At 48.2% G+C, this 21478-nt stretch overlaps 9 protein-coding genes across 9 annotated transcripts; 5 read left to right on the top strand and 4 right to left on the bottom strand.

The window, feature by feature from the left end:
* Positions 1 to 30: 30 nt before the first annotated feature.
* On the bottom strand, positions 31 to 4205 carry set1 (histone methyltransferase SET1). Its single transcript, XM_073734146.1, has 2 exons — positions 491 to 4205; positions 31 to 431 (listed from the first exon to the last, which is right to left on the bottom strand). The coding sequence occupies exons 1-2, from the start codon at positions 4038 to 4040 to the stop codon at positions 328 to 330; spliced, it is 3654 nt and encodes a 1217-aa protein (XP_073579353.1). The 5' UTR covers positions 4041 to 4205; the 3' UTR covers positions 31 to 327.
* Positions 4206 to 7041: 2836 nt separating this feature from the next.
* On the top strand, positions 7042 to 10052 carry gfa1 (glutamine--fructose-6-phosphate transaminase (isomerizing) GFA1). The gene is made up of 6 exons (XM_073725845.1): positions 7042 to 7185; positions 7251 to 7367; positions 7423 to 7493; positions 7622 to 7853; positions 7952 to 9345; positions 9407 to 10052. The coding sequence occupies exons 2-6, from the start codon at positions 7363 to 7365 to the stop codon at positions 9787 to 9789; spliced, it is 2085 nt and encodes a 694-aa protein (XP_073579352.1). The 5' UTR covers positions 7042 to 7185; positions 7251 to 7362; the 3' UTR covers positions 9790 to 10052.
* Positions 9723 to 11199, top strand: BDW74DRAFT_95010 (lumazine synthase RIB4). Its single transcript, XM_073734145.1, has 4 exons — positions 9723 to 9998; positions 10089 to 10367; positions 10435 to 10600; positions 10709 to 11199. Exons 2-4 carry the CDS (start codon positions 10181 to 10183, stop codon positions 11121 to 11123), a joined length of 768 nt encoding a protein of 255 aa, XP_073579351.1. The 5' UTR covers positions 9723 to 9998; positions 10089 to 10180; the 3' UTR covers positions 11124 to 11199.
* BDW74DRAFT_94977 (proteasome core particle subunit alpha 7) lies at positions 11200 to 12535 on the bottom strand. The gene is made up of 5 exons (XM_073734144.1): positions 12405 to 12535; positions 12280 to 12345; positions 12066 to 12224; positions 11668 to 11994; positions 11200 to 11617 (listed from the first exon to the last, which is right to left on the bottom strand). Exons 1-5 carry the CDS (start codon positions 12405 to 12407, stop codon positions 11276 to 11278), a joined length of 897 nt encoding a protein of 298 aa, XP_073579350.1. The 5' UTR covers positions 12408 to 12535; the 3' UTR covers positions 11200 to 11275.
* A 141-nt stretch (positions 12536 to 12676) lies between these two features.
* Positions 12677 to 13985, top strand: BDW74DRAFT_161825 (uncharacterized protein). The gene is made up of 2 exons (XM_073725844.1): positions 12677 to 13161; positions 13221 to 13985. The coding sequence occupies exons 1-2, from the start codon at positions 13063 to 13065 to the stop codon at positions 13878 to 13880; spliced, it is 759 nt and encodes a 252-aa protein (XP_073579349.1). The 5' UTR covers positions 12677 to 13062; the 3' UTR covers positions 13881 to 13985.
* A 541-nt stretch (positions 13986 to 14526) lies between these two features.
* On the bottom strand, positions 14527 to 15141 carry BDW74DRAFT_182700 (mating alpha-pheromone PpgA; the record flags this gene model as incomplete). The annotated part of the gene is made up of 1 exon (XM_073730318.1): positions 14527 to 15141. One exon carries the CDS (start codon positions 15139 to 15141, stop codon positions 14527 to 14529), a length of 615 nt encoding a protein of 204 aa, XP_073579348.1.
* Positions 15142 to 16444: 1303 nt separating this feature from the next.
* BDW74DRAFT_182699 (isocitrate dehydrogenase (NAD(+)) IDH1) lies at positions 16445 to 17694 on the top strand (the record flags this gene model as incomplete). Its single annotated transcript, XM_073730317.1, has 3 exons — positions 16445 to 16580; positions 16656 to 17559; positions 17607 to 17694. 3 exons carry the CDS (start codon positions 16445 to 16447, stop codon positions 17692 to 17694), a joined length of 1128 nt encoding a protein of 375 aa, XP_073579347.1.
* A 364-nt stretch (positions 17695 to 18058) lies between these two features.
* On the bottom strand, positions 18059 to 19212 carry BDW74DRAFT_94954 (18S rRNA methyltransferase BUD23). Its single transcript, XM_073734143.1, has 2 exons — positions 19163 to 19212; positions 18059 to 19108 (listed from the first exon to the last, which is right to left on the bottom strand). The coding sequence occupies exons 1-2, from the start codon at positions 19183 to 19185 to the stop codon at positions 18292 to 18294; spliced, it is 840 nt and encodes a 279-aa protein (XP_073579346.1). The 5' UTR covers positions 19186 to 19212; the 3' UTR covers positions 18059 to 18291.
* A 723-nt stretch (positions 19213 to 19935) lies between these two features.
* BDW74DRAFT_161817 (uncharacterized protein) lies at positions 19936 to 21041 on the top strand. Its single transcript, XM_073725843.1, has 2 exons — positions 19936 to 20196; positions 20300 to 21041. The coding sequence occupies exons 1-2, from the start codon at positions 20127 to 20129 to the stop codon at positions 20935 to 20937; spliced, it is 708 nt and encodes a 235-aa protein (XP_073579345.1). The 5' UTR covers positions 19936 to 20126; the 3' UTR covers positions 20938 to 21041.
* Positions 21042 to 21478: the final 437 nt, after the last annotated feature.

Here is a 21478-nt window from a genome sequence, read left to right as displayed (position 1 = left end):
CCTGATATTCCATGCAAGGTCTATCCGAATCCTTGATCTTTCTTAGGTGGAACATGGTATGGGAGATCTCCTATGATACAGCAGTTGCAAGTTATACATAACCCGTGTCGCACACCCATTGTCTCCGAGCGGGAGTTGGAGACCCGAGTACGACCAATGAATAAGACCATCCGGAACGCCCCAATGTAACATGCACAACATCGCCCTGGGCTCATATATTTGTCGTGAAATAAGCCTCATAAGGCTCAAAATGTCATTATAAGAACCAGCGATAATCGTTCAAATTGAATTGGGAACAACGCTCGCCTTTTGTGAATGCAAGGAATCTCAGTTCAGGAAACCTTTACACCCAGCCGAGCCGCAAAGGCAAGGGATTCTGTCGTCGCTATCCCATTCCCTCTCAAATTTGTAATCGTAGGTTAATTCTTCATCTGCAACAAAATCAGCACGTCATCGCTTGTGAGAAAAGAACCTAAAATCCTGAACTCACCCCTTTCGATGTCCCTCAATGCGTAGATGACTATTCGTTTACTCCCGTCAACCTTGATGATCTTAGCTGTGCAGTTGGGCGTGCAGCTGTGATTGATGAATCTAGCGATGCCTCCCCTTTTTGTGGCATCTATAACTGTGTTTTCATCAATGCGAAAGAGGTAGCTACTGCCAATGCCGCTTTTCAGGTACCGTCTCTCCCTCATATCGGCAATTTGCTGCCGGACCTTCTCCCCCACGTATTCGATAATCATCTCGTTCGCAGAAATATTGACTTCAGCATAGAGTCCCCAATTATGGATGGCTGACCGTGCAAACCGAACAGGCTTCTTGCGCTTCTTCAATTGGTTGAATCGGAGAACATCACTATCACCACCCTGGGCAGGGAGAGCTTGTTTCTGAGCGTTGATATCGGCGATCAGCCTGCGATTATTAACCCTTGTCGAACGAGAGGTTGATTTAGATATCGTCTTTGCGGCTGCAATCCGAGCCGCCTCGGCGGCAGCATTCTGCGGATCGCTCTTGGCCTTTGCCTCACGCTCCTCGCGAGCCTTCTGGACCTTAATACGATGCGGCAGATATTTCGATTTCTCCGATTCGAGAATCCGCTTTCTGCCTTCAGTCCGGGCAGCGCCCGTAGTATTTGGCACATAATAGCCATCAATGCTAGCAGGCTGCCGCGTAGGCCCTACCTCGTCAGGACAATTGAGAGCCTTGATCTCTTTCTGTCTCCATGCCCAAGCCGGCAGATTACATATGGCAGATGTCGGCTGACCCTTTAAGATGTCGCGGAGGAACTGCAGATCTTCTTCATCCTTGACCATGTTCTGCCAACCGTCAAGGTCCAGAATGACGGAATCATCGTCGTTGACAACAGGCCTGGGCTCATCACTCGACACTGCCCATTCGACTTCGCGCCGAGCACTATCGAGACGTTCGCCGTGCTCGACCATATCCGGAGCGGACGATTCTGGATAGACATGGGCTAGAGATATCATATCAGGCCCTGGGCGTTTAATTGGAGTATCTTCAGCACCCCTGTCAGGCCGCTCATCATTGCTATCCAGAGGTAGCAACCCGTCCGTGAAATCGGACAATCGCGGGGGAACAACGACCCCTTGGTCGCTAACCAACGAGTGCGACATGTCGCCTGTCCGCGTTTCCTCAACCATGGAGATGTTGTCAGCATCCTTTTGTTTTTTGCACTGGCTGAGAGATTCATTAAGCCTCTTTCTTTTACGTGAAGGATCGTAATCTGGAACCGTAGCCTCGGAGTCGCCAACCTCAGAATGTGTTTCTCCTCCGTGCGGCCTTTGATCTTCAAATGATTCGTTTGCATCTTCATCAGCATTATCGGAATCGGTTCCTGAACTTATTCGACTGGGAGGACGACTGTCTTGATCATCGGTATCCCTAGAAAATGGCGTGTGCTGCTCATCATCAGAGTCTTCAGCATTATGTAGTTGCTGCAACCTGTGATAAAGCGGCCGGACATCTTTCCTTCGCAGAGGCTGCTTGCGCCTTTCGTCCAAAAAAGCGACGTCTGTTCGGCCGAAACGACGGGCTTTCCTGATCCTTGGAAGGGCGGAAAGTATGTTCAGACCAGACACCCCTGGTTGATGGCGGTTAATCAAAAATCTCGAATGTGGATCTGGCGTACTATCACGGCTGTCAAAATCAAGGCGAAACATAGGGCGTTTGATTCCGTCAGGATCAGCTATCCCTAGTTGTTTTCTTCTCAAGGAGTGCCGCTCCGGATCAAGGTAATCATACAAGGCTGGCGCAGCAATGCGTGCCTTCACATCTTCAAGCAGTTTGTCCCTGAGATCTTTCATAATGATCGCCAACACTTCAGTAGAGGGGTTCATGTCTAGGGCTCGCTGCTTCTTTTCTTCCTCAATGTCCAATTCCGCCTCCCTTTTCAACCGTTCGGTCTCCGCTTTATGTCGTTGTTCTTGTTTCAAGCGCTCGGGGCTTGGGCTGCGCTCGTAATGCGGGTTACCATAAGGTTGGCTTTCCATATTCATTATATACGTGAAAAGGAGCTTCATATGACAGAACTTGTAACAGCGTTCGGTTTCTTCTTCACCTCGTCGAGAGTTCTCAAAAATAATATAATACCCAGTTCTGTCGCACCGAATATCTTTCCAGTCGAAAGCTTTCAGTCGTTTTTTCAGGTGCGGCAGAGTCGAACTTAGAACTGGCACATAGCAATGCGCGATGAAGATGTAAGGATCACGCTTTATTTGGCTTAGGATGGGAGTATCTTCGATCAACGATGGGATTGCTGGCTTTAGAAAGCTTGCCCTTGGGCCCTCTGGAATGGTAGTCAAGGGACGCATGGATGATTTCCCAGAAGGACCCTTCGGCGCCGTTGGGGGTGGTTCGTTCTTGTTCGGCCGAGCCTCCGCGTTTGGCTCACTTATCGCGGATGAATCGGCCTTTGAGCAAATCCGCTGGGCTTCAAGCGCCTTTGAAGCTAATTTCCCCGAGAGTAGCCCGTCGCGATCCAACTCAACCTTAATGCGGTTGTTGCCTATACGCTGTCCCTTCCGGCATTCGAAATATGCGCGCTTCGCCGCGCCTGATGCAGAAACCGAAACGCCACCATGGAAGGAGGCGCTGTCCTTATATTTGATGGAACATATTCCAAGAAACCTGCCGGTGTTGGGGTCCGTGCGATTGTTGATCTCAGAAATCTCGCCAAAGCTCGAAAACAGGGTACTAATTGGCGCAAGAGGCGTCAACGGGTCGAAACCAGTAACGACAATTTGCACAGGAGGCCCCAGCCCTACTGTGCTAGCCGGGTCGTATGCCCATGGTTTCAGCACGTATGGAGTAGGTCGAAACTTGGTCTTCTGCCTGCAGCCAGCACCGCGCGTATAATTCTGAATACTTAACCTAGGGTCCGGCAACAGGCTCTCTTGGCCATCTGCAACAATATCCACATAGCATGGCTTCTTCCGCTTATCCTTGGGGGTGGCTCTATCGGGATCGTGCACCAATTTGCAGCCCTTCACAACTGCAATATGGTGGCGTTGTGGCTGCTGCGTTGGTGTTGGGGGTGTATGAAGTGGTGTCATGGTGTTTTTTGAGGCTTCGAATCTCGACTCTTTGAGAATGTCTGTACCAGATCCATTGAGCGCCATCGTCCGGGATGGGCTCGGCTTGCTACACGGGGACGACTCCGCATTGGTGAGCGGCGTGAGAGTATCCAGGCGGGCCTCATTTGAAGAGCCTGTTCCAGGCCCCGATGAATTATTGACTGGGGTATTTGTATCCCCAGGACTCGCCAGGCCGTCTCCAACAACATCCTTGCGCGACTTACTCAGATCTGGCCGAGCTCTTTGTATCGAATCCACGAAACCGTTGCCGTTGACTGCTTTATCGGTCGTCCTGGCTCTGGCAAATAAATGTCCTTCTTCAGCATGCTCCTGATCGACGTGTGTTCTTGACAGCTGCCGTTCTTTGGTGGCTTTGGATCGTTTCTGTTGAATGACGGAGGGGGCGGTGGGGAAGAAGTCTGCGAAGCCTGCGGAAGAACGCGACATAATGAGATATGGCTACAAGCCAGAACCGGTATCACTGTCACCAGCTGGCAGCATCCTTAATAGTTCCTACCAGCAAATGCGTGGATGATTAACCTAGGACACTCGAGAGAAAAAGCGGCAGATCCAATGGGTTCAGGCAGGAGAAGCGAGAGACGCAACTCAATCGCGGCCTGAATCCGGTATAATTCAGTTACTGGGAGCAGAGCGCGTTCTGAAGAGTACCAAAATAGAGATAACGAAGACCTCTGATCGAGGCAGATTTGGGTGCGACCGCTCGCATCCGTCCCGGGCCTTACCAACGCGACGGAGACGCGATGAGACAGCCCACAGATGAGAAAAGGTGGGGTAAGAGGTTTCGTAAGGTCACCGCGGGAATTAAATGAATTCCAATTTGAGAAAGAAGTGTTGTATAAGCTTATGAAGTATCTCGCATTTAAGGGGGGTGACTCTCTGGATAGGGTGAATAAGAAGCGGTTTTAAAAATGGAAGGAAAAGGAAAGGTTAGGCGGTCGACGGGGACGACTTGTTCATTTTCTTGTCCCTTCATCGAACGCTGGGTCTTTAAGACAGTCTCAAAATTGACAATGATCTCAAAAATTAGCGCCGTTTGTGAACTAAGATTTGTGATTTTGCCATGGTGCCTTTACCTATAGTTTATAGCCTCAATTCGGAAGCTTTAGGTACGTCCAGAGGTACTCCGTATACATATGGTTCCCCGTTAGATCTCCATGCAAATTCGTACTTGACCACCTATTCTAGATGCACTCAACTCATAATGCATTTCTGCACTCCCTTAGCTATATGTTGTAGTAGTTAACGCCTCTTACAACTGTTTTTCATCATAACAATACCTAGGTATTAGATGTTCGTATAAGCTTGGAGGTGATAGTGATAACCTTCGTTAAAATAGGCAGCGGAGCACTTGAAGCTCTGTTGCCGTTCATCCTCGGGAATGAAGAAACAAATGGATATGGCCATCTATCACTGTATAGAACTGATTTTGAGGTAGAGATGCTTAGAGGGCCCCTTGAATAGCAGTGAAATTTTGGATCATAGTTAACCATGTCCGGGACCTTACTAATGACTTGCTTTGGGAACACGTCGAGTTAGGGTTAGGCGACATCTTAGTACGGTCAAAATGCCCAAAGATCCTTCTTCAACCAGTGGATGTCCTCTGGAATTCGCCTGCAAGCCACCTGCTTTGTAGTCCGTAGATAGACAACACATGGAGAACGAACTCTTGGGAGTATGAACCTGGTCAGAGACAACAGTATAGAGGGCCAGGGGAAGAAAAAGAAGCAGTGAGCACCAGTTAATCTGCAAGGTCAGCACCTGTCAAAGGAACTGGCGTCATGCCTAAACAGCTTAATGCTAATATTAAGTAACTTGTCTATACTGGCTACCCTAGGACACTTACTGCATGCAAGGTATCGTTCAGAGTAAATAGGTAACCAATTCTGTATGTACATAGTCTTATAAGTACTTTTATAATTTCCGCCGGTGTATGGCAACCATCTTAACTTCGCAGACTCTCTGTTTAGATTCTTGTGAAATCTCAAAGACAACCCGAACCATGTAATGTATGGGTTTTTGCTCTGACATAAAAGAAAGCAGTACCGAATATCATCTCTGCGCATCAATAGGGTATATAGAAAATAGTCCGTAGGCTGTAAGTGCTCCAGTTTCCCAGGATACCGTGCATAGGGGTCTGCGTATCAGGATCTTAACTAAGTGGAGCAGCGTGGGCTCACGAGTAAAACCCCAAGGGTAAAAATAGCAATTTAGAGCGTTGCAGATTCTCAGCTTCTTCAGCCTTTAAGCACAGTCCTAATTGACCTCCACCGATTGTAGGTAGGGGCGAGGAGGTAAAGTCGTCAATTCGGCAGAGCCTACTCTGTACTCTATACCATGGTTACAAAGGATTTCCAGACTTTTCACCTGGGCATTCCAGCCCTCGGTGGGTAGCCGCCTCCAATTCGCTTGCCAGACTGCATAAGAGCTGTATTGGGGATGTTTTGGTAATAAAGCCCAGGAGGCTGATAGCTCGATCACTTATGAAGTATGTCAACAAGTCCAAAGGTACTTACTACGATGCCTCTCTAGTAACATATTATGACCTTAGAAGCAGAACTGTTGTTGGAGAATCTCGTAACGATCCAGAGCGGTTTCAATAATGGTTGTACTCTGAGCTGAGAATTCCACAAAATGAGATTCAGCAATAATCCTAAGGCTTTTTTGCGTGACTGACCACACTAACAACAGTAGATAGTGCCCTTGATCAATCCCTACTGAGGGAATCCCATTGAACACTTCTTATTTATTGTTGTGTTATATGAGAATGTGTGCTGTAGTAATAATTGCTTGTGCGCTGTGTGACTTGCAGAAGTTAATTCATATGAAAAGGGGGTTTGAAATAATATTATTATAGTAATACTCAAGAAATCAAATTAAAGATAAGTGGGGAGGTACTCCGTAGATACTCTCTAGAGGCTTGGGTATGTTATTCTTAGAACTGTGTGGAGCAGCCATGCTCAAGCGATTTGACAGTCACCACCACCACTACACTACTACTACTACTACACCAGAGCTGAAGTAGGAGTAGTAGTACGGAGTAAGTACTCCATATATGGCGAATCATGGTGAATCTGCAAGAGCTAAGAATAAACTCTGTAATAATCACCCATGTCCTTGATTTCAGCTCCCCAAGTGGGGATAACTATTAGTCTGCCACCTAACAAGTCCACTACTACTTAGCACTGCTATGTATACCAAACTATAGATAGTAGTGAGAACCATCTGGCTGATTCAATTTTTCCTATTGTTATTGTCCTAAGCAGCTGAACCAAGCCCCAGGCAAGAAAGTGAGACATTGCTGTCGCGTTGTTTGAGGCGCAGAGGTTTATTGGCCACTAGTCGGGGGTGAAAGACGGTGTCCAGAGCAGTTTCCCTGGTTTGGAAGCCAAGGTGGGCCGATCTCACAGCATAAAACCTTCATAACAATAGCTCCCCCCTCCTTCCTCCACCCTTGTTGTTCTCAATTCATCGCCTTTTTTTTGCTCCTGCTCCCTGCTGCATCCCTCCTTCCCCTTCCACTGCCAACCCTTGCCATATCTTTTGCTAATTGATCCAACTTTTGCCTCTTTCTGTATGTCTCTCGCAACATTTGCTCAATCCTTCCCCTCACTAACAGTTCACGTTCCCTGGTTACAGCTCAAAACTCCACGTTTTCTGAACCTATACCCTGGGTCTGTGACATTCAAAACACAGCTCTCTAACTCACTTGTTACCACCTTTTTTTTATCTTGCCCTTATCTCCGCGATCATGTGGTCAGTAACCATATCCTGTTCACTAATAGTGCATAGTTCAACTGACATCTTTCAGTGGTATTTTCGGCTACATCAACTACCTTGTTGAAAGGGACCGCAAGTTTATCCTTGACACTTTGCTTAATGGTATGGATTTTTCTCTACCGATGTGGCACATGGACCTCCAGCGCCTGCGCTACGTTGTTTCTTGCCCCACTGCCCTTTCTGCGTGTGTGCCTGCCTGCCGTGGCTTTTACTCACATCGATTCCTTCAGGACTCTCGCGCCTTGAGTACCGAGGATACGATTCTGCAGGTCTCGCGGTTGATGGAGACAAAAAGAATGAAGTCTGTGCCTTCAAAGAGGTTGGAAAAGTTGCCAAGTTGAAACAACTCATTGAGGAATCGAAACCCGATCTCTCGAAATCGTTCGAGTCCCATGCGGGAATCTCACATACGCGTTGGGCTACGCACGGAACGCCCTCGCGCCTTAACTGCCACCCACATAGGTACGCACTGGGCCCAAAGACATACATCTTCTGCTCCATTTGTCTGGCCTGTTCACACAATCTAAAGTTGACATGCTGACATTGAGGGTTAACTACAGATCTGACCCCAACTGGGAATTTTCTGTCGTCCACAACGGTATCATTACAAACTACAAGGAGCTGAAGGCTCTTCTGGAAAGCAAAGGATTCCGATTCGAGACAGAGACGGACACCGAATGTATCGCCAAGCTTACAAAGTATCTGTACGACCAGCAGCCGGATATTGACTTCACTGTCCTGGCTAAGGCGGTCGTCAAGGAACTCGCAGGCGCCTTTGGTCTTCTGATCAAGTCCGTGCACTATCCCCATGAGGTGATTGCCGCTCGTAAGGGTTCCCCGCTCGTGATCGGTGTGAGAACTTCCAGAAAGATGAAGGTAGATTTCGTGGATGTGGAATACTCTGAGGATGTCGCTCTTCCTGCCGAGCAGGCTTCTCAGAACGCCGCCATCAAAAACTCCGCCACTGGACTACTTGCCCCTCCTGACAAGTCTCTACTTCACCGGTCCCAGTCTCGTGCCTTCTTGTCCGACGACGGAATCCCTCAGCCGGCTGAATTTTTCTTGTCGTCTGACCCTTCCGCAATCATTGAGCACACTAAGAAGGTTCTGTACCTTGAAGATGATGATATCGCACACATCCACGAGGGCCAGCTCAATATTCATCGCTTGACGAAGGATGATGGCACATCCAATGTCCGTGCTATTCAAACAATTGAACTCGAGCTGCAAGAAATCATGAAGGGCAAGTTTGACCATTTCATGCAGAAGGAAATATTCGAACAGCCTGAGTCGGTGGTGAACACAATGAGAGGTCGCCTAGACGTCGCTAACAAGCAAGTCACTTTGGGAGGGCTTCGACAGTACATTTCGACCATTCGCCGCTGCAGGAGAATTATATTTATTGCCTGCGGGACTAGCTACCATTCGTGCATGGCGGTTCGCGGAGTGTTTGAAGAACTCACAGAGATTCCTATTGCCGTGGAACTCGCTTCCGACTTCTTGGACAGACAGGCACCGGTCTTCCGTGATGATACATGTGTGTTCGTTTCTCAATCGGGTGAGACTGCGGATTCACTCATGGCCCTTCGTTACTGCCTTGAACGCGGAGCTTTAACCGTCGGTATCGTCAACGTTGTTGGATCCTCAATCTCTCTTCTTACCCACTGTGGTGTTCATATCAACGCTGGCCCGGAAATTGGTGTTGCCTCCACAAAGGCATACACGTCCCAATTTGTTGCTATGGTCATGTTCGCTCTTTCGCTCAGCGAAGACCGAGCATCAAAGCAAAAGAGACGGGAGGAGATTATGGAAGGTCTCTCGAAAATTTCTGATCAGTTTAGAGAAATCTTGAAGCTCAACGAGCCGATCAAACAGATGTGCGAGCGCTTCTTCAAAAACCAGAAGAGTCTCCTGCTGCTAGGCAGGGGCGGTCAATTTCCCACTGCTCTTGAAGGTCAGTAGAAAACCATTTTCAACGCCATTCCTCAAAGATTGGGTGCTAACTCATTCACTAGGTGCGCTCAAGATCAAAGAGATCTCATACCTGCACTGCGAAGCCGTCATGTCTGGGGAGCTCAAACACGGTGTTCTCGCCCTCGTTGACGAGAACTTGCCTATCATCATGATCTTGACCCGAGATGGCCTCTTCACCAAATCTTTGAATGCTTATCAGCAAGTCATCGCTCGAAGCGGCCGTCCTATTGTGATTTGTAACAAGGATGACCCTGAATTCTCCTCGGCTCAAACCGAGAAGATCGAGGTGCCAAAGACTGTTGATTGCCTTCAAGGACTTCTCAACGTCATTCCTCTCCAGTTGATTTCCTACTGGCTTGCTGTCGGAGAGGGCCTGAACGTTGATTTCCCTCGGAACCTCGCAAAGTCCGTTACCGTGGAGTAAGCGGATGAAGGCAGAAAAGCATTTTTAGATTTGGCGGGGTGAGGATACAGGGACTCGGCGGTGTTATTGCCTCTTCAGCATGTTTATCTTCACAAGTTTTATGGGAAGCCTCGAGCGTGCTGGGCGCAGTTATTAAATCTTCTTTTTCCAAGGCCAACACTGTTTGTTATTTGTATTACAGCTTACTTGTTTTATCAAGTTCAATAATGGTAGGTGACAACTATCAATCCCAAGGCGTTCTCCATCACTATACCTATACGGGGTAATGTCTCCCACAACCCAGCATTGACACCCTTCAGATCCGAGCAGTAGGACGACGCATGTAGCTTACAGTGTAGTACGTACGAATTTCGGCGAGCGGGTCCACTGTTCCCCACACTCCGAGCTCGGAATGAAACTCAAGTCTCATCGACGGAGCCAGAAGACTGTTGCATGCTACTTACAAGTGCCATTCCGAGAGACAACTTATCCAAGGACGACAAATTTACTATTTACTTCGATATTCATTCTTTGGGGGTTGAAAACCCTTTCAGTCATGCAATCTATCAAAGGCCCCGGAGCTCCCCTGACCTATGACGGTGTGACCTATACCCCTCATCACTGCATTCGCTTCTCAATTGTCAACGGTCCGCTGATGAATATTAGGGTCGGGGTTGCGAATTGCCATTGTCCACGCAAGGTGGAACATGGGAATTATTGGCCCTCTTGTAGATGGAGCTAAGAAAACAATGCAGGCAGCTGGAGTTGCAGAAGATCACATCGAGGTCTACACTGTTCCGGGAAGCTACGAATTACCGTACACTGTCCAGCGGTGAGTCTTCTCTATGTTGCGCAGACAGGTTGCTCTAGAAGTGGCAACAACTATGATCTTACGTCTTAAGAAGCAAGAGTTGGCTCTAACACTTACTTCCCATGACAGTCTCTACTCGGCCTCCCAAATACAGGCCGCTAACGCGGGGTCATCTGGAGATGGCATCAGTGCAACAGATCTGCTTACTTCTTCTACGGCGGACCTCAGCAAAATCTCACCTACGACCTCAAGTGCCTCATCAAAACCATACGACGCCATCATTGCGATTGGGGTTCTCATCAAGGGCGAGACAATGCACTTCGAGTACATCGCGGATGCGGTCACCCACGGCTTGATGCGTGTCCAGCTAGACACAGGCGTTCCTGTTATTTTCGGTGTTCTCACTCTTTTAACCGAAGAGCAGGGTCTTGAAAGAGCTGGGCTGGGTTCCAAGGGAATGCATAACCACGGTGAAGATTGGGGGAATGCGGCCGTCGAACTTGGAGTCAGGAGAAGGGGTTGGGCAAAGGGCGAGGTTGTTTAAAAGATTGTGATAGCTAGAGATCGATGGCAAACGAAACCAAGCTTCAGGGAATTATCAATGTCATAATTCCAAAACATGGCATGGAATGACAACTGGAATTTATCGTTTTCTTTATCCGTGTCCTTCCTTGCCGGTAGCCGAAGCCATCTAGCTCACTCTTCCATTCGCTCGCCAACATTACCGGTCCCTTTAGCACCCTCGTCATCTTCCTCGTCGTCCCCTTCGAGCGCTCGCTTAGCAGCTCGTTCTGCCTCCTCCAGTAATTCCTTAGGTACCTCGTCGTGTCTACCTTGTGTAGGACCGTCTAGTGAGCTGATCCAGCTCATCTCAAGCTCAAATTCCTTGTCCTTATTGTCTTCATGGGCAACATAGATAATCCTAGCCGCTTCTTTCACAGCATCGTGCAGGCTGAGTTTCTCCGATGCCAGGTCTAGCTTTTCGAGTTCAGCTTTGGCCGCCTGCCTCCCCTTACCGGTCGCAGCTCCATAGTATCCCTGGAAGGTCGTTAGCACGCACTATCTGTAGAGAGTATCAGATGACATGCCCAATACAGCCCGCTCGGTTCAATCATATATAGACCTGGACCGCCGGATTTTGCCCCCTCAACTTTTCCGCCAGAGCCTGACTGCGGACCACTCCCTACTTGGCCATCCACAGCAATTTCAGCTTCAGAGTCCCAGCCCCCCACAATCGATGTAACACCAAATGGCCGTACACTTGAGTACAAGGTATAGGCTTGAACGTAACCACCAAGACGGTTAGCTAGAGCCGAAACTGGAATAGGACCCTTGTATATTCCTCGCCATGACGATGCTTCATCGCGAGCACGAGAGACAAAATGACGACCATCGGGGGCCAATCCGGAAGATACCTGATGTTAGAAGCTCCTGGATTAGTACATGTTGGGTCTTTCAATAACATTGGGATATACAAATGACCTACAATGCCAATATGACGATCGACAGTGGATATCCGTTTATTCGCACCAGGCTTCAAAAGTTTGCTGGTGATGATTTTCTCGACAGCCAGAACAACACCATCCTTGCACCTGATACCGACGGACGTCCCGCCGTTCTCAACAGCCTTGACAGCATACTCAACCTATCAAATATCATGAGACTAATACCCCATAGCACTGTCAAGTGAGTAATATTACCTGGAAGTTCCGGCCGTCCGGCGAGAATACCGAGTTGGAAAGATCGTACCCGGTGCCGATAGATGTCTGAATGAGTAGTATTAGCTGTGTTGTTGGATAATGGAGTTGAGCACTCTGCAACGAACCATAGCGGAGCACAGATATATCGCAAATTGTAGGACGGCACTTATAGCAAGTATCGAAGGTACAGGGAGTTAGTTGGCTGGATCAATGTCTTAGAGAAGATCAGAAGAGGAGGCTTGCAAGATGCTGGTGCTGGTGATCGTACGTAGCACCTGGAGCTACCTAGCTTACCGCCCTCCCATTTAGGTCGACATGTCAGATCACATGACTTTGATTCTCTTCAACGTCCAGGACAAGTACGGTACAGAGTATGGAGTAGTACTAGACTACTAGGCCTAGTAGTACCTCTGTGTTTGCTTCATCTATATACAGACCCCACTTTTTGACTTGTGGTCTTCCTGCGTGCCCAAAGGTTTGGGCATCCCCCGCTCGCATCCCACTTGCCTCTCTTAACCCTTTTCAGCCAGCTATTGAATAGTGTATATATGCTTGCTCATGCTGCTGCTTTTTTGTGCAAATAGCTGCTTCCGTGATTAAGTCCTGTCATCTACTCACCTTTCGAACTTATCAGAGAATCATTGCTTGTTGACCCCGCAAAACGTTTTGTCGACAGCTTGTTTGTCATATTTTGAGTAATCGAGCTTAGAACTCTTGAAGTATAACCGGATTCTGTGTCACTTTCTTGACTTGTTTTTCCTCGCGCCTTCTACTTTCGACAAGATGTCCTCATCTATACTGCATAGCTGTCCGTTCTGTGGGCATATTACGGATGTCTCTGTGATATTAGCTGATTTTGCGGACAACCCGCACTGTACTCAGGTACCTAGATGCCCCCAGAAAATGTGACTTACCAGAAATCTAACTAGGGACTTTCCCAGTGCGGTCTGTCAGTATCAGAGAGTAATTCAAAAGCACAGGACGATCTTGTATCCCTGTTCAACACAAACATGACTATGGGCTCGTTTTCGGTCTCCAGAAGAACAGAGTTGCCTGCATCACCTTCTTCAACCACATACAGTATCACACAGCACTACCATCATTCTGCGCATGTAGCACATAGAGCTGCTGTGCAGGCACCGGCCACTCTGCAGAGATCTGGCTTCTCAGGAGCTAACAGAACCGCTAGTCAGGTATTCGAGATGCTCATGAAACACCATATTGATCCATCTTCCTTGTCACCCAACCAGCTAGAATTATTTGCTAAGGCCTTGCCAAATCAGCAAAGCCGCTTGATTCAGATGTGGCAGATCTGCCCTGGACCTAGCGGAAATACCACGTTGCTTCAAACGAGCCAAGTTGGAGACTTTGGGATGTGCCATTCGGCTCGGGCACCCACCAATGGCCACAAGACAGATGATTCCGCTGAGCCATATATGCTTGCTGGGTATGGTCTCGCCGCTCACGATTCTGAAAGTCGTAGAATTTTATCAACCGAGCATACGCCAAGCTCCCTGTACGGACTTTCCAATGACCTTGTGTATCAGGCTGGAGGGCAGGGTTGGTGGGAACGGACACAGACAACGGCGATGGATTCATAATGATCGGAGAGGGTATGTAATCGAAGAACTGCTGTAAAGGGGAGAGAAAAGATCCTTATGTTCACCTTAGATACAGTTAGGGAATGTCCATAGTCTACCTCTTGTGAGCATTACATTACTATCGATGATCAAAGATAGACGTTCGTTGTACTTGTTTTTCCTGGCTAAAAGAATACATGTATACATGTAGATAAGACTGCTTCTTAGCAGTAAAGATAAACGTTAAATGCCAAACCAGACTTCCCTTGGACCTGGCCTTTGAAAGGATATTTCACCAGAAGGCTCTTAGGGAGAAAATCGTTGTTTTGGTTTCTTTCTATTGTTTTTTGAACCGTTCGTGTATTTGTGTGGGTCTTTTGCGCTTACTCACAGCCCTTCCCGAGTCCTCGTCTGGGAAAAGAGAGCGAGAAGCGGGTTAGAAATAATAGACCGTGAGCTAGCTGGAAATTCGGCATGCAGACCATAGGCGATGACTGGTAGGCGTAAAAGAGTGTGATGAAGTAAATTCGTACGGCGCATTGTCCGTTCGTTTCGTTGAAGGTCAGGATTCATATTGTGACGACTGGAAAAACAAACAATACTATCAACCACGTTAGAGCTTGGATATACATAGCCGCAATTTCTTTTGGGGACATACTAACAGTGATTACTCCTCGGGTTTGCCAAATTCTTGCTCGATTTGGGCGTACTCCTCTGGACCAAGTTCGGCCAAGAAAGCAATGGCATCCGCAACGGCCTCGGAAGAGCGCTTAACATTGTCGATGGCTTCGGCAGCACGCTTGGCCTTTGAGCAGACCTGTCCGGGGAACCTACACCATCGGTGGATTTGGAAGGGCTCAGCCATTGCATCGGCATTCCGCTTGACAGCGTAAAGGGCGTCGACAGCACGCCTGGACTTGGAGCAGACTTGCCCAGGGAACCTGCAACCGTGAGGGATGTCTGATGGTTGGGACTTAGCGCTGGCCTCGGCCATCGCATCGGCGTTACGCTTGTGCTTGGAGCAGACCTGTCCGGGCCACCTGCACCACCTTTGAGGTTCGGCCCCAGCCCCAGCCTCGGCCTCAGCCTCAGCCTCTGGCATCGCCTCGGCATTCCGCTTTGCAAGATCAAGGGCGGCAACTATACGCTTTGACTTAGAGCATACCTGTCCGGGCCACCTGCACCATCTTTGAGGTTCAGCTTCGGCCTCGGCGGTAGGTGCAGCCTGGACAGCAGTGGCGACGAGCGCAACGAAAGCAACAGAGACAGAGAGGAGCTTCATAATGAAGAGAGTGAAGTCGAGAAGGAAGGACTCGCTTCCAAGATCGAACTGATAAGTTTGAGGTAATGAAGGAAGAGATTGCTAGCTCTGATGCTGGCAATGACAGAAGAGAGCAAGGGCTGGGAATGTTAACATGTTTATAGATAGCCATGTGTGCTCATTGAAAACGTGAGCATACTATACTGACTTCACCAGCGCAATCATGGGGCATCCATTACCAAGCTCCCATGAGAAAACTTTGCCACGTTATTCAAACAAGTGGCTCTATTGAAAGCAAAGAGCATAAACACCCGTTCTTTTGAATAGAGCCAGGAGTTCTCACGGGCAAAGGGATGTATGACATTCAATAGATTCCTCACCTGCTCACATATAGCTCAGTGAAGGGGTGACAAAGGGTCACCGAATCTATAGTTAGAGCCAAGGCAACTTGCGGGCTGCTGACAGGAAGGTCTGTCTTCATGCAAGCTAGTTGAAGAGCAGCAGAATAGGCAATTGGCTGCCATATTCGTGTCACATATTGAAACCTTGAATAGGCCAAAGTATGCCAAAAGAGAGAGGCCGATTGAGTAGAAATCGTGAACGGCTACTTTTTGCCAGAAATGTAGCTCAATAGAGTAAGCCCCCTCAAAGCTGGCAATAGAGCTCTTTGTCTGTGAATAAGAAGTCAATAGCTATTCGCCAAACAAAGAAGCCTTATTGACACGGTGAGTAGGAGGAAACATGGGACGTACCAGACTGTGTGCTATCCATTGCTAAGAGGCCAGGATGCACGAATGGTGAGAACATCACCTTAATAACAGTAGAAGGTGACAAGGAGCCTCGGATGGTTGAATTAAGATGGGGGTCGGTTCGGGTTCGAATGAGAAGCAATATTCCTTAGATAAGATCGGCCCGTGCAATGTCATTTGACGATGCATGCCGAGAGGATCCGCCGTTTTTTCCGGCGCCTCGTGCGGCATCCCAGTCTTCTTCCATCATTCTTTCTTTTCCCTCCCGCCGCCAGGTCTTTTCCCATCCGGACTCTCCCCTCAATTACTCTGTTCTTTGTTCATTCAAGATGTTTGCCTCGAGGACAGTTCAGCCAGCTAAGGTAAGTAAAAAAATTCTCTTGCAGCCTTCCATATTATCTTTTTCCCGTCCATCAGCCTCCGTTTGGCGATGTCCGCGGACACCACCTTGTCTATTTGCACACGCCGTTGCCATGCTCCATTCACCCTTGTTTTACTCATGCGCCTTTTATCTAGTCGCTTTTCCGACGCGCTGCTGCTCAACCTTCTTTCGCCCGCTCCTCGGCTGCGGCAAGATGTGCGTTCATCTCAATATCCGATTATCGGAAGAACATGCTTTTAACCCTCCGATATCAGCTTTCGCAACAGTCCAGCAGGATATCTTTAAGCCCACGAAATATGGTGGCAAGTACACTGTGACGCTTATTCCAGGTATGGTTTCGCTTATACTTGCGACGTCTTTGCTCGATCCCTCGACCAACTAATGCCTTATACTTGATTTAATAGGTGATGGTATTGGTGCTGAAGTTGCGGAGTCGGTCAAGACTATCTTCAAGGCCGACAATGTGCCCATTGAGTGGGAGCAAGTTGATGTAAGCGGTGTTGACACCGGCAACAAGCACTCTGAAGAACTTTTCAAAGAGTCCATTGCTTCCCTTCGACGAAACAAGCTCGGCCTGAAGGGTATCCTTTTCACTCCAGTTGAGCGCTCCGGCCACCAGTCCTTCAACGTTGCCCTTCGACAGGAACTTGATATATTTGCTTCTGTTGTGCTCATCAAGAACATCCCCGGCTACCAGACTCGCCACAACAATGTCGACCTCTGCATCATTCGTGAAAACACCGAGGGTGAATACTCTGGCCTTGAGCACCAGTCTGTCCAGGGAGTTGTCGAATCGTTGAAGATCATTACTCGCGCTAAGTCTGAGCGTATCGCCAAGTTCGCTTTCAGCTTCGCGCTTGCCAACAACAGGAAGAAGGTCACTTGTATCCACAAAGCGAACATCATGAAGCTCGCGGACGGTCTGTTCCGCAGCACCTTCCATAAGACCGCCGAAAATTACCCCACTTTGGAAGTTAACGATATGATTGTCGACAATGCTTCTATGCAGGCTGTCTCCAGACCTCAGCAGTTCGATGTGATGGTCATGCCTAACTTGTACGGCGGTATTCTTTCAAACATTGGCGCCGCCCTCGTTGGCGGACCGGGTGTTGTACCCGGATGCAACATGGGACGCGATGTTGCCGTCTTCGAGCCTGGTTGCCGCCACGTTGGTCTCGATATCAAAGGAAAGGACCAGGCCAACCCTAGCGCCATGATTTTGTCCGGATCGATGCTTCTCCGCCACCTCGGGCTGGACGACCACGCCAACCGCATCTCCAAGGCCGTCTACGACGTGATTGGTGAAGGGTGAGTGTACTCTTCCTTGTTCATCAAGTCTCTAACATCCTCGCTAGCCAAACGCGAACCCGTGACATGGGTGGACAGGCTTCCACCCATGAATTTACCCGTGCCGTCCTCGACAAGATGGAGGCATCTCTGTGACCCACTTCCAATTAACTTTACTGAGGTCATTGTTACACTGATTTGACAGCGAGATTTTGTACAGGTTGTGGAATGACTCTGAATGTCAGCTTGGCTTTTTGACTTCCGACACTGTAACCTATGTATCACCATGAACAGCACTGAAGGCGCCCCTTGCAGTTGCAAAATGAAGCTGGCTGAACAAGAAGATTTGAAGATGTACGTGTGGTTCTAATAGAAGTACTTCTAGTATCATAAGTCATCAATTCTTGGTCGTAAAACCTCGGCTATCATTAAGTTTCTCAAGCCGCAGAAATCCTCAGGTCTCATTTGCATCCATGATCCTGAAGTGCTATACGCTTGCTTGAACCACATACTCTATCTTTAGAGCCTCCATTCTTGATGCACACGTACCGCAACCTGAAGGAATTCGAGCTCGCGGGCTTCTTTGAAGTGGAGGCGACGTGCTTCCCGAGCCGCGCAAAGCTTTGACGCAGCGCATTGAGGGAATTTAGAACCGAGTGAGGTCCTGGTAATGATAATTGACTCGGGTCCTTTGCTATCGCTTATGCAGCGGTTTGGGGGTTAAAAGCAAATCTTCTTGATGGTGTCAGGCGATCAGAACGCGGGGCGCCTCTTGCGGCCAGTGTATTTTGAGTTGGCCTTGACGACCTTGCCTTTCTTTGTCATCTGCTCTTTCTTCCGCAAGATCCAAGCCTTGTCGCCCTTCCTGGCAATCGACGTCCTACCGTGTTCCATAGCCTTCCTTCTCGCATCCATGACATCTACATCACTCATCCCATCTACCACGCCGGTAATATCACCCTGCAGACCTCCGCCACCAACAGTCAGAACAAGGTAAAGTTTGCTATTCTTCGTACCGGGGTCGTCCTCCAGAATACCGGCGCCAAATCCAGCCTTGATAGCAGCGCCGCTGATCATCATGCGCTGGGCATCGTTTTTGGGATAAAACTGGCAAACGGCGCGTCCACCGCGTCGAAGACTAGCAAATAGGCCCTCGAAGAACCTCCGAAGACGGCCCTCTGGACTAACGTCGCTTGTCTCCGCATTGCACAACCACTGGATGGCACTGATGCTTATTGCTGCATCGAATGTTCCCGGTCGAAATGGTACGCCCTGGCCTATATCCGCGAGAAACAAATCACCATCTACTCCTCGCTGTAGTGCTATGTCGAGCATGCTCGGTGATATATCCATTCCAATCCATGTATGTGGACCACCTTGCTCGCGCGGCTCTTGAGAGAGTATCTCGCCAGACAAGCCTGAGCCGCAGCCAATGTCAAGAATTAACGAGGGCGCTCTGAGATCAAGAAGTTCAAGAGCCCTGTGTGTCATGTCTGCCTGGATGTTCCGAATCCGTGATGAAGTGGTATACTTTCGAGATTCGCTGTCATCGTAGAAGAGATCCGGGGGTCTTTGTAGACTTACGTTAGTGGAAAGTGTTGCCTTTTGATTATTTTGAACTCACAGGACATCTTCGGGGCGCGACATTGCGATGATAGGAAACTCTGATGTTCAGGTATTAGTGTGCTGTAGACGAAACACAAACAGCGTTATGGGGTATTTTTTTTTTACCTGAGCGCTAGCTTGGCGTGAGCTGTTGCCTGAGGCATGAAGCCATCCATGACAGAGTACTTTGTCTTACCTACTCCTTACGTGAGTTGATTCTTCCACAGGGTAGTTATTGTGGGCCACAGGGGGTTAAACCCTTTTGGGAATTACCTAATTAAGAAGGAGGGGGTGTCTTGGGCCACAGGGGGGACTTACCAAAGGGCCTTTAAAATAGCCCGGGCCGGTGTTTTTCCGTGCTATATACTTAGCATGAGAAAAGGTTGGTAACACGTGGCCTGTTAGCTTAATAGTCACGTGCAACCTGATAATAAGATAAATATAGGGTACTAATTTTAAAATAGCTTAGTATAGGCCTTTTTAGGCCTTATTAAGCCCTATGTAAACCTAAAAATAGCTAAAAATAGTTAAAGATAAAATTATTACTAAACTTAAGGTTAACTAAAAAATAATGAAGAGCTTTTATAGCTTAAGTTTATATAGGGATAGCATAGTAAATTTAGCCCGTGATACTTAGGAAGAATCTAGCCTAAGCCCCCTTCAAAGTCCCCTAAAAAGCGCCTCTGGTTACAGGGTCCCCACTGTGGCCCAAGATACCCCCTCATTCTTAATTAGGTAATTCCCAAAAGGGTTTAACCCCCTGTGGCCCATGATAACTACCCTGTGGAAGAAGCAAGTCACCTCCTTACTTTCTACTCAAGCCAAATTGTCCAACCTAATTCTCAATTGATGGTTATGCCATTACTTAGAAATAGGTGCCGTGCTCAGTTTACCTGTTGACCCTTCCACTCATCCCCAGTTCGCTTGCAATCCTCACTTCACTAGCTATTGAAGGAACTCTTCTGTGTCATCGTGCCTGCAGAATGTGGATATTACCATTAGTAGGGTATCTGGGGATGATTGTAGGGTTTTGCTTTCTCACTTTAGCAATAGGTAAGACTTCGAACGTTGAGTACTCCTAACGTACAACCTGCACTGAAGAACCCTGCACATGAAATCCTGTCTTCTGGTAATTCATTCTGACGCGGCTTTCCAGCCTCGGGCCTCTATTACCTTTCTGAGATCGTTGAAGAACACACCGTCATAGCTCGCCGGCTCCTATCCCGCCTAATATACGGCATAATTGCAGTCCAAATCTTGCTCTATTTATTCGACAAGTTCCCCTTCTCGCTCTCCCTTCTCAGCATCGGCTCCCACTTTGTCTACGCGAGCAACCTCCGCCGCTTCCCTATAGTGAAACTCTCAGACCCGTTCTTCATTCTTTCTTGCTTCCTCGTTGGCCTCAATCATTGGCTCTGGTTTCGGCACTTTTCGAAGCCCGCGGCCCCGCCCCGAAGCTCAACAAGCTGGCGCCAGCCGTACAATATTGATCCCAGCGACATGCCAACGTTTACAGAAGTGGCGTCATACTTTGGACTTTGTGTGTGGTTGGTGCCCTTTGCGCTGTTTGTCAGTTTGAGTGCGGGAGAAAACGTTCTGCCTACCATGGGATCTGAGTATGCAACTGGCGAGACCGTTCCGACAGCCGGGCTAAGGCAGGAGTCTATGGGGGTTTATGGGAAAAATAAAAATAAAGGGATGGCCAAGGCCTTGGTTGATGGTGTACGCGAGTGGGTTAGTGAAAACGGGGAGTTGATGGGTTTTTGGAAGGGTGATCGTGCAAAGCGGTTCTAGAGGAATACCCTCTATAGTCCTGATGCATTGTATGACTTGATAGGATATATTGTAATTTGAGATTTTTTTTTTCTACATAGCAACATAGCTGACTATTCAGCGCATCCTGCAGCTTCCACCGTATAGTACGCGCTTCGCTTCGGTGTATAGTGGGGCTAGTATCCAACATGTATAATATGACATTACACTAACATGGAATATGTAGGCTTACGACTCCACAGTAAGGGGCTCTTAAATTCTTATTAAAACCACAGAACGCATCTAATGAAAACAAAGGGGTATAGAGTTCCTGCAGTCACCAACGCAATCACAGACATAGAAGAGATTTATACAAAAAGGTACGTAAAAGCATTGAACAGTCATGAGCCTGTAATCCTCATCTCGAACTTAAACAAACGACGCAGTAGGAGAATAAAGACTGACGTCAGATATGGACGCTCCGACTATCATTAGAAATAGGCGTCTGTTCGCTCATTGGGAGCTAGCTCGATGATACTCGGTAGGCAGTTCATGCATTATATACGTCGTTGCATAATCGTTC

Source organism: Aspergillus multicolor (genome assembly GCF_047715735.1).
Source record: "Aspergillus multicolor strain CBS 133.54 unplaced genomic scaffold BDW74scaffold_37, whole genome shotgun sequence".
NCBI lineage: Eukaryota > Fungi > Ascomycota > Eurotiomycetes > Eurotiales > Aspergillaceae > Aspergillus > Aspergillus multicolor.
This window is presented reverse-complemented; position numbering and strand designations above follow the sequence as displayed.

Excerpts from the sequence above, each read along its gene's own strand:
- set1 (XM_073734146.1), bottom strand. The coding sequence starts at position 4,040 with ATGTCGCGTTCTTCCGCAGGCTTCGCAGACTTCTTCCCCACCGCCCCC. Across the intron at positions 432-490 it reads ATTGAGGGACATCGAAAGGG|ATGAAGAATTAACCTACGAT; the intron begins GTGAGTTCAGGA and ends ATTTTGTTGCAG.
- gfa1 (XM_073725845.1), top strand. Across the intron at positions 7,494-7,621 it reads CCTTGACACTTTGCTTAATG|GACTCTCGCGCCTTGAGTAC; the intron begins GTATGGATTTTT and ends CGATTCCTTCAG. Across the intron at positions 9,346-9,406 it reads ATTTCCCACTGCTCTTGAAG|GTGCGCTCAAGATCAAAGAG; the intron begins GTCAGTAGAAAA and ends CTCATTCACTAG.
- BDW74DRAFT_95010 (XM_073734145.1), top strand. The coding sequence starts at position 10,181 with ATGAAACTCAAGTCTCATCGACGGAGCCAGAAGACTGTTGCATGCTAC. Across the intron at positions 10,368-10,434 it reads AGCTCCCCTGACCTATGACG|GGTCGGGGTTGCGAATTGCC; the intron begins GTGTGACCTATA and ends GATGAATATTAG. Across the intron at positions 10,601-10,708 it reads TTACCGTACACTGTCCAGCG|TCTCTACTCGGCCTCCCAAA; the intron begins GTGAGTCTTCTC and ends TTCCCATGACAG.
- BDW74DRAFT_94977 (XM_073734144.1), bottom strand. Across the intron at positions 12,225-12,279 it reads CGGACGGCCGGAACTTCCAG|GTTGAGTATGCTGTCAAGGC; the intron begins GTAATATTACTC and ends GATATTTGATAG. Across the intron at positions 11,618-11,667 it reads AACCGAGCGGGCTGTATTGG|GGATACTATGGAGCTGCGAC; the intron begins GCATGTCATCTG and ends ACGACCTTCCAG.
- BDW74DRAFT_161825 (XM_073725844.1), top strand. The coding sequence starts at position 13,063 with ATGTCCTCATCTATACTGCATAGCTGTCCGTTCTGTGGGCATATTACG. Across the intron at positions 13,162-13,220 it reads ACAACCCGCACTGTACTCAG|TGCGGTCTGTCAGTATCAGA; the intron begins GTACCTAGATGC and ends GGACTTTCCCAG.
- BDW74DRAFT_94954 (XM_073734143.1), bottom strand. The coding sequence starts at position 19,185 with ATGTCGCGCCCCGAAGATGTCCT. Across the intron at positions 19,109-19,162 it reads TCGCGCCCCGAAGATGTCCT|ACCCCCGGATCTCTTCTACG; the intron begins GTGAGTTCAAAA and ends AAGTCTACAAAG.
- BDW74DRAFT_161817 (XM_073725843.1), top strand. The coding sequence starts at position 20,127 with ATGTGGATATTACCATTAGTAGGGTATCTGGGGATGATTGTAGGGTTT. Across the intron at positions 20,197-20,299 it reads CTTTCTCACTTTAGCAATAG|CCTCGGGCCTCTATTACCTT; the intron begins GTAAGACTTCGA and ends GCGGCTTTCCAG.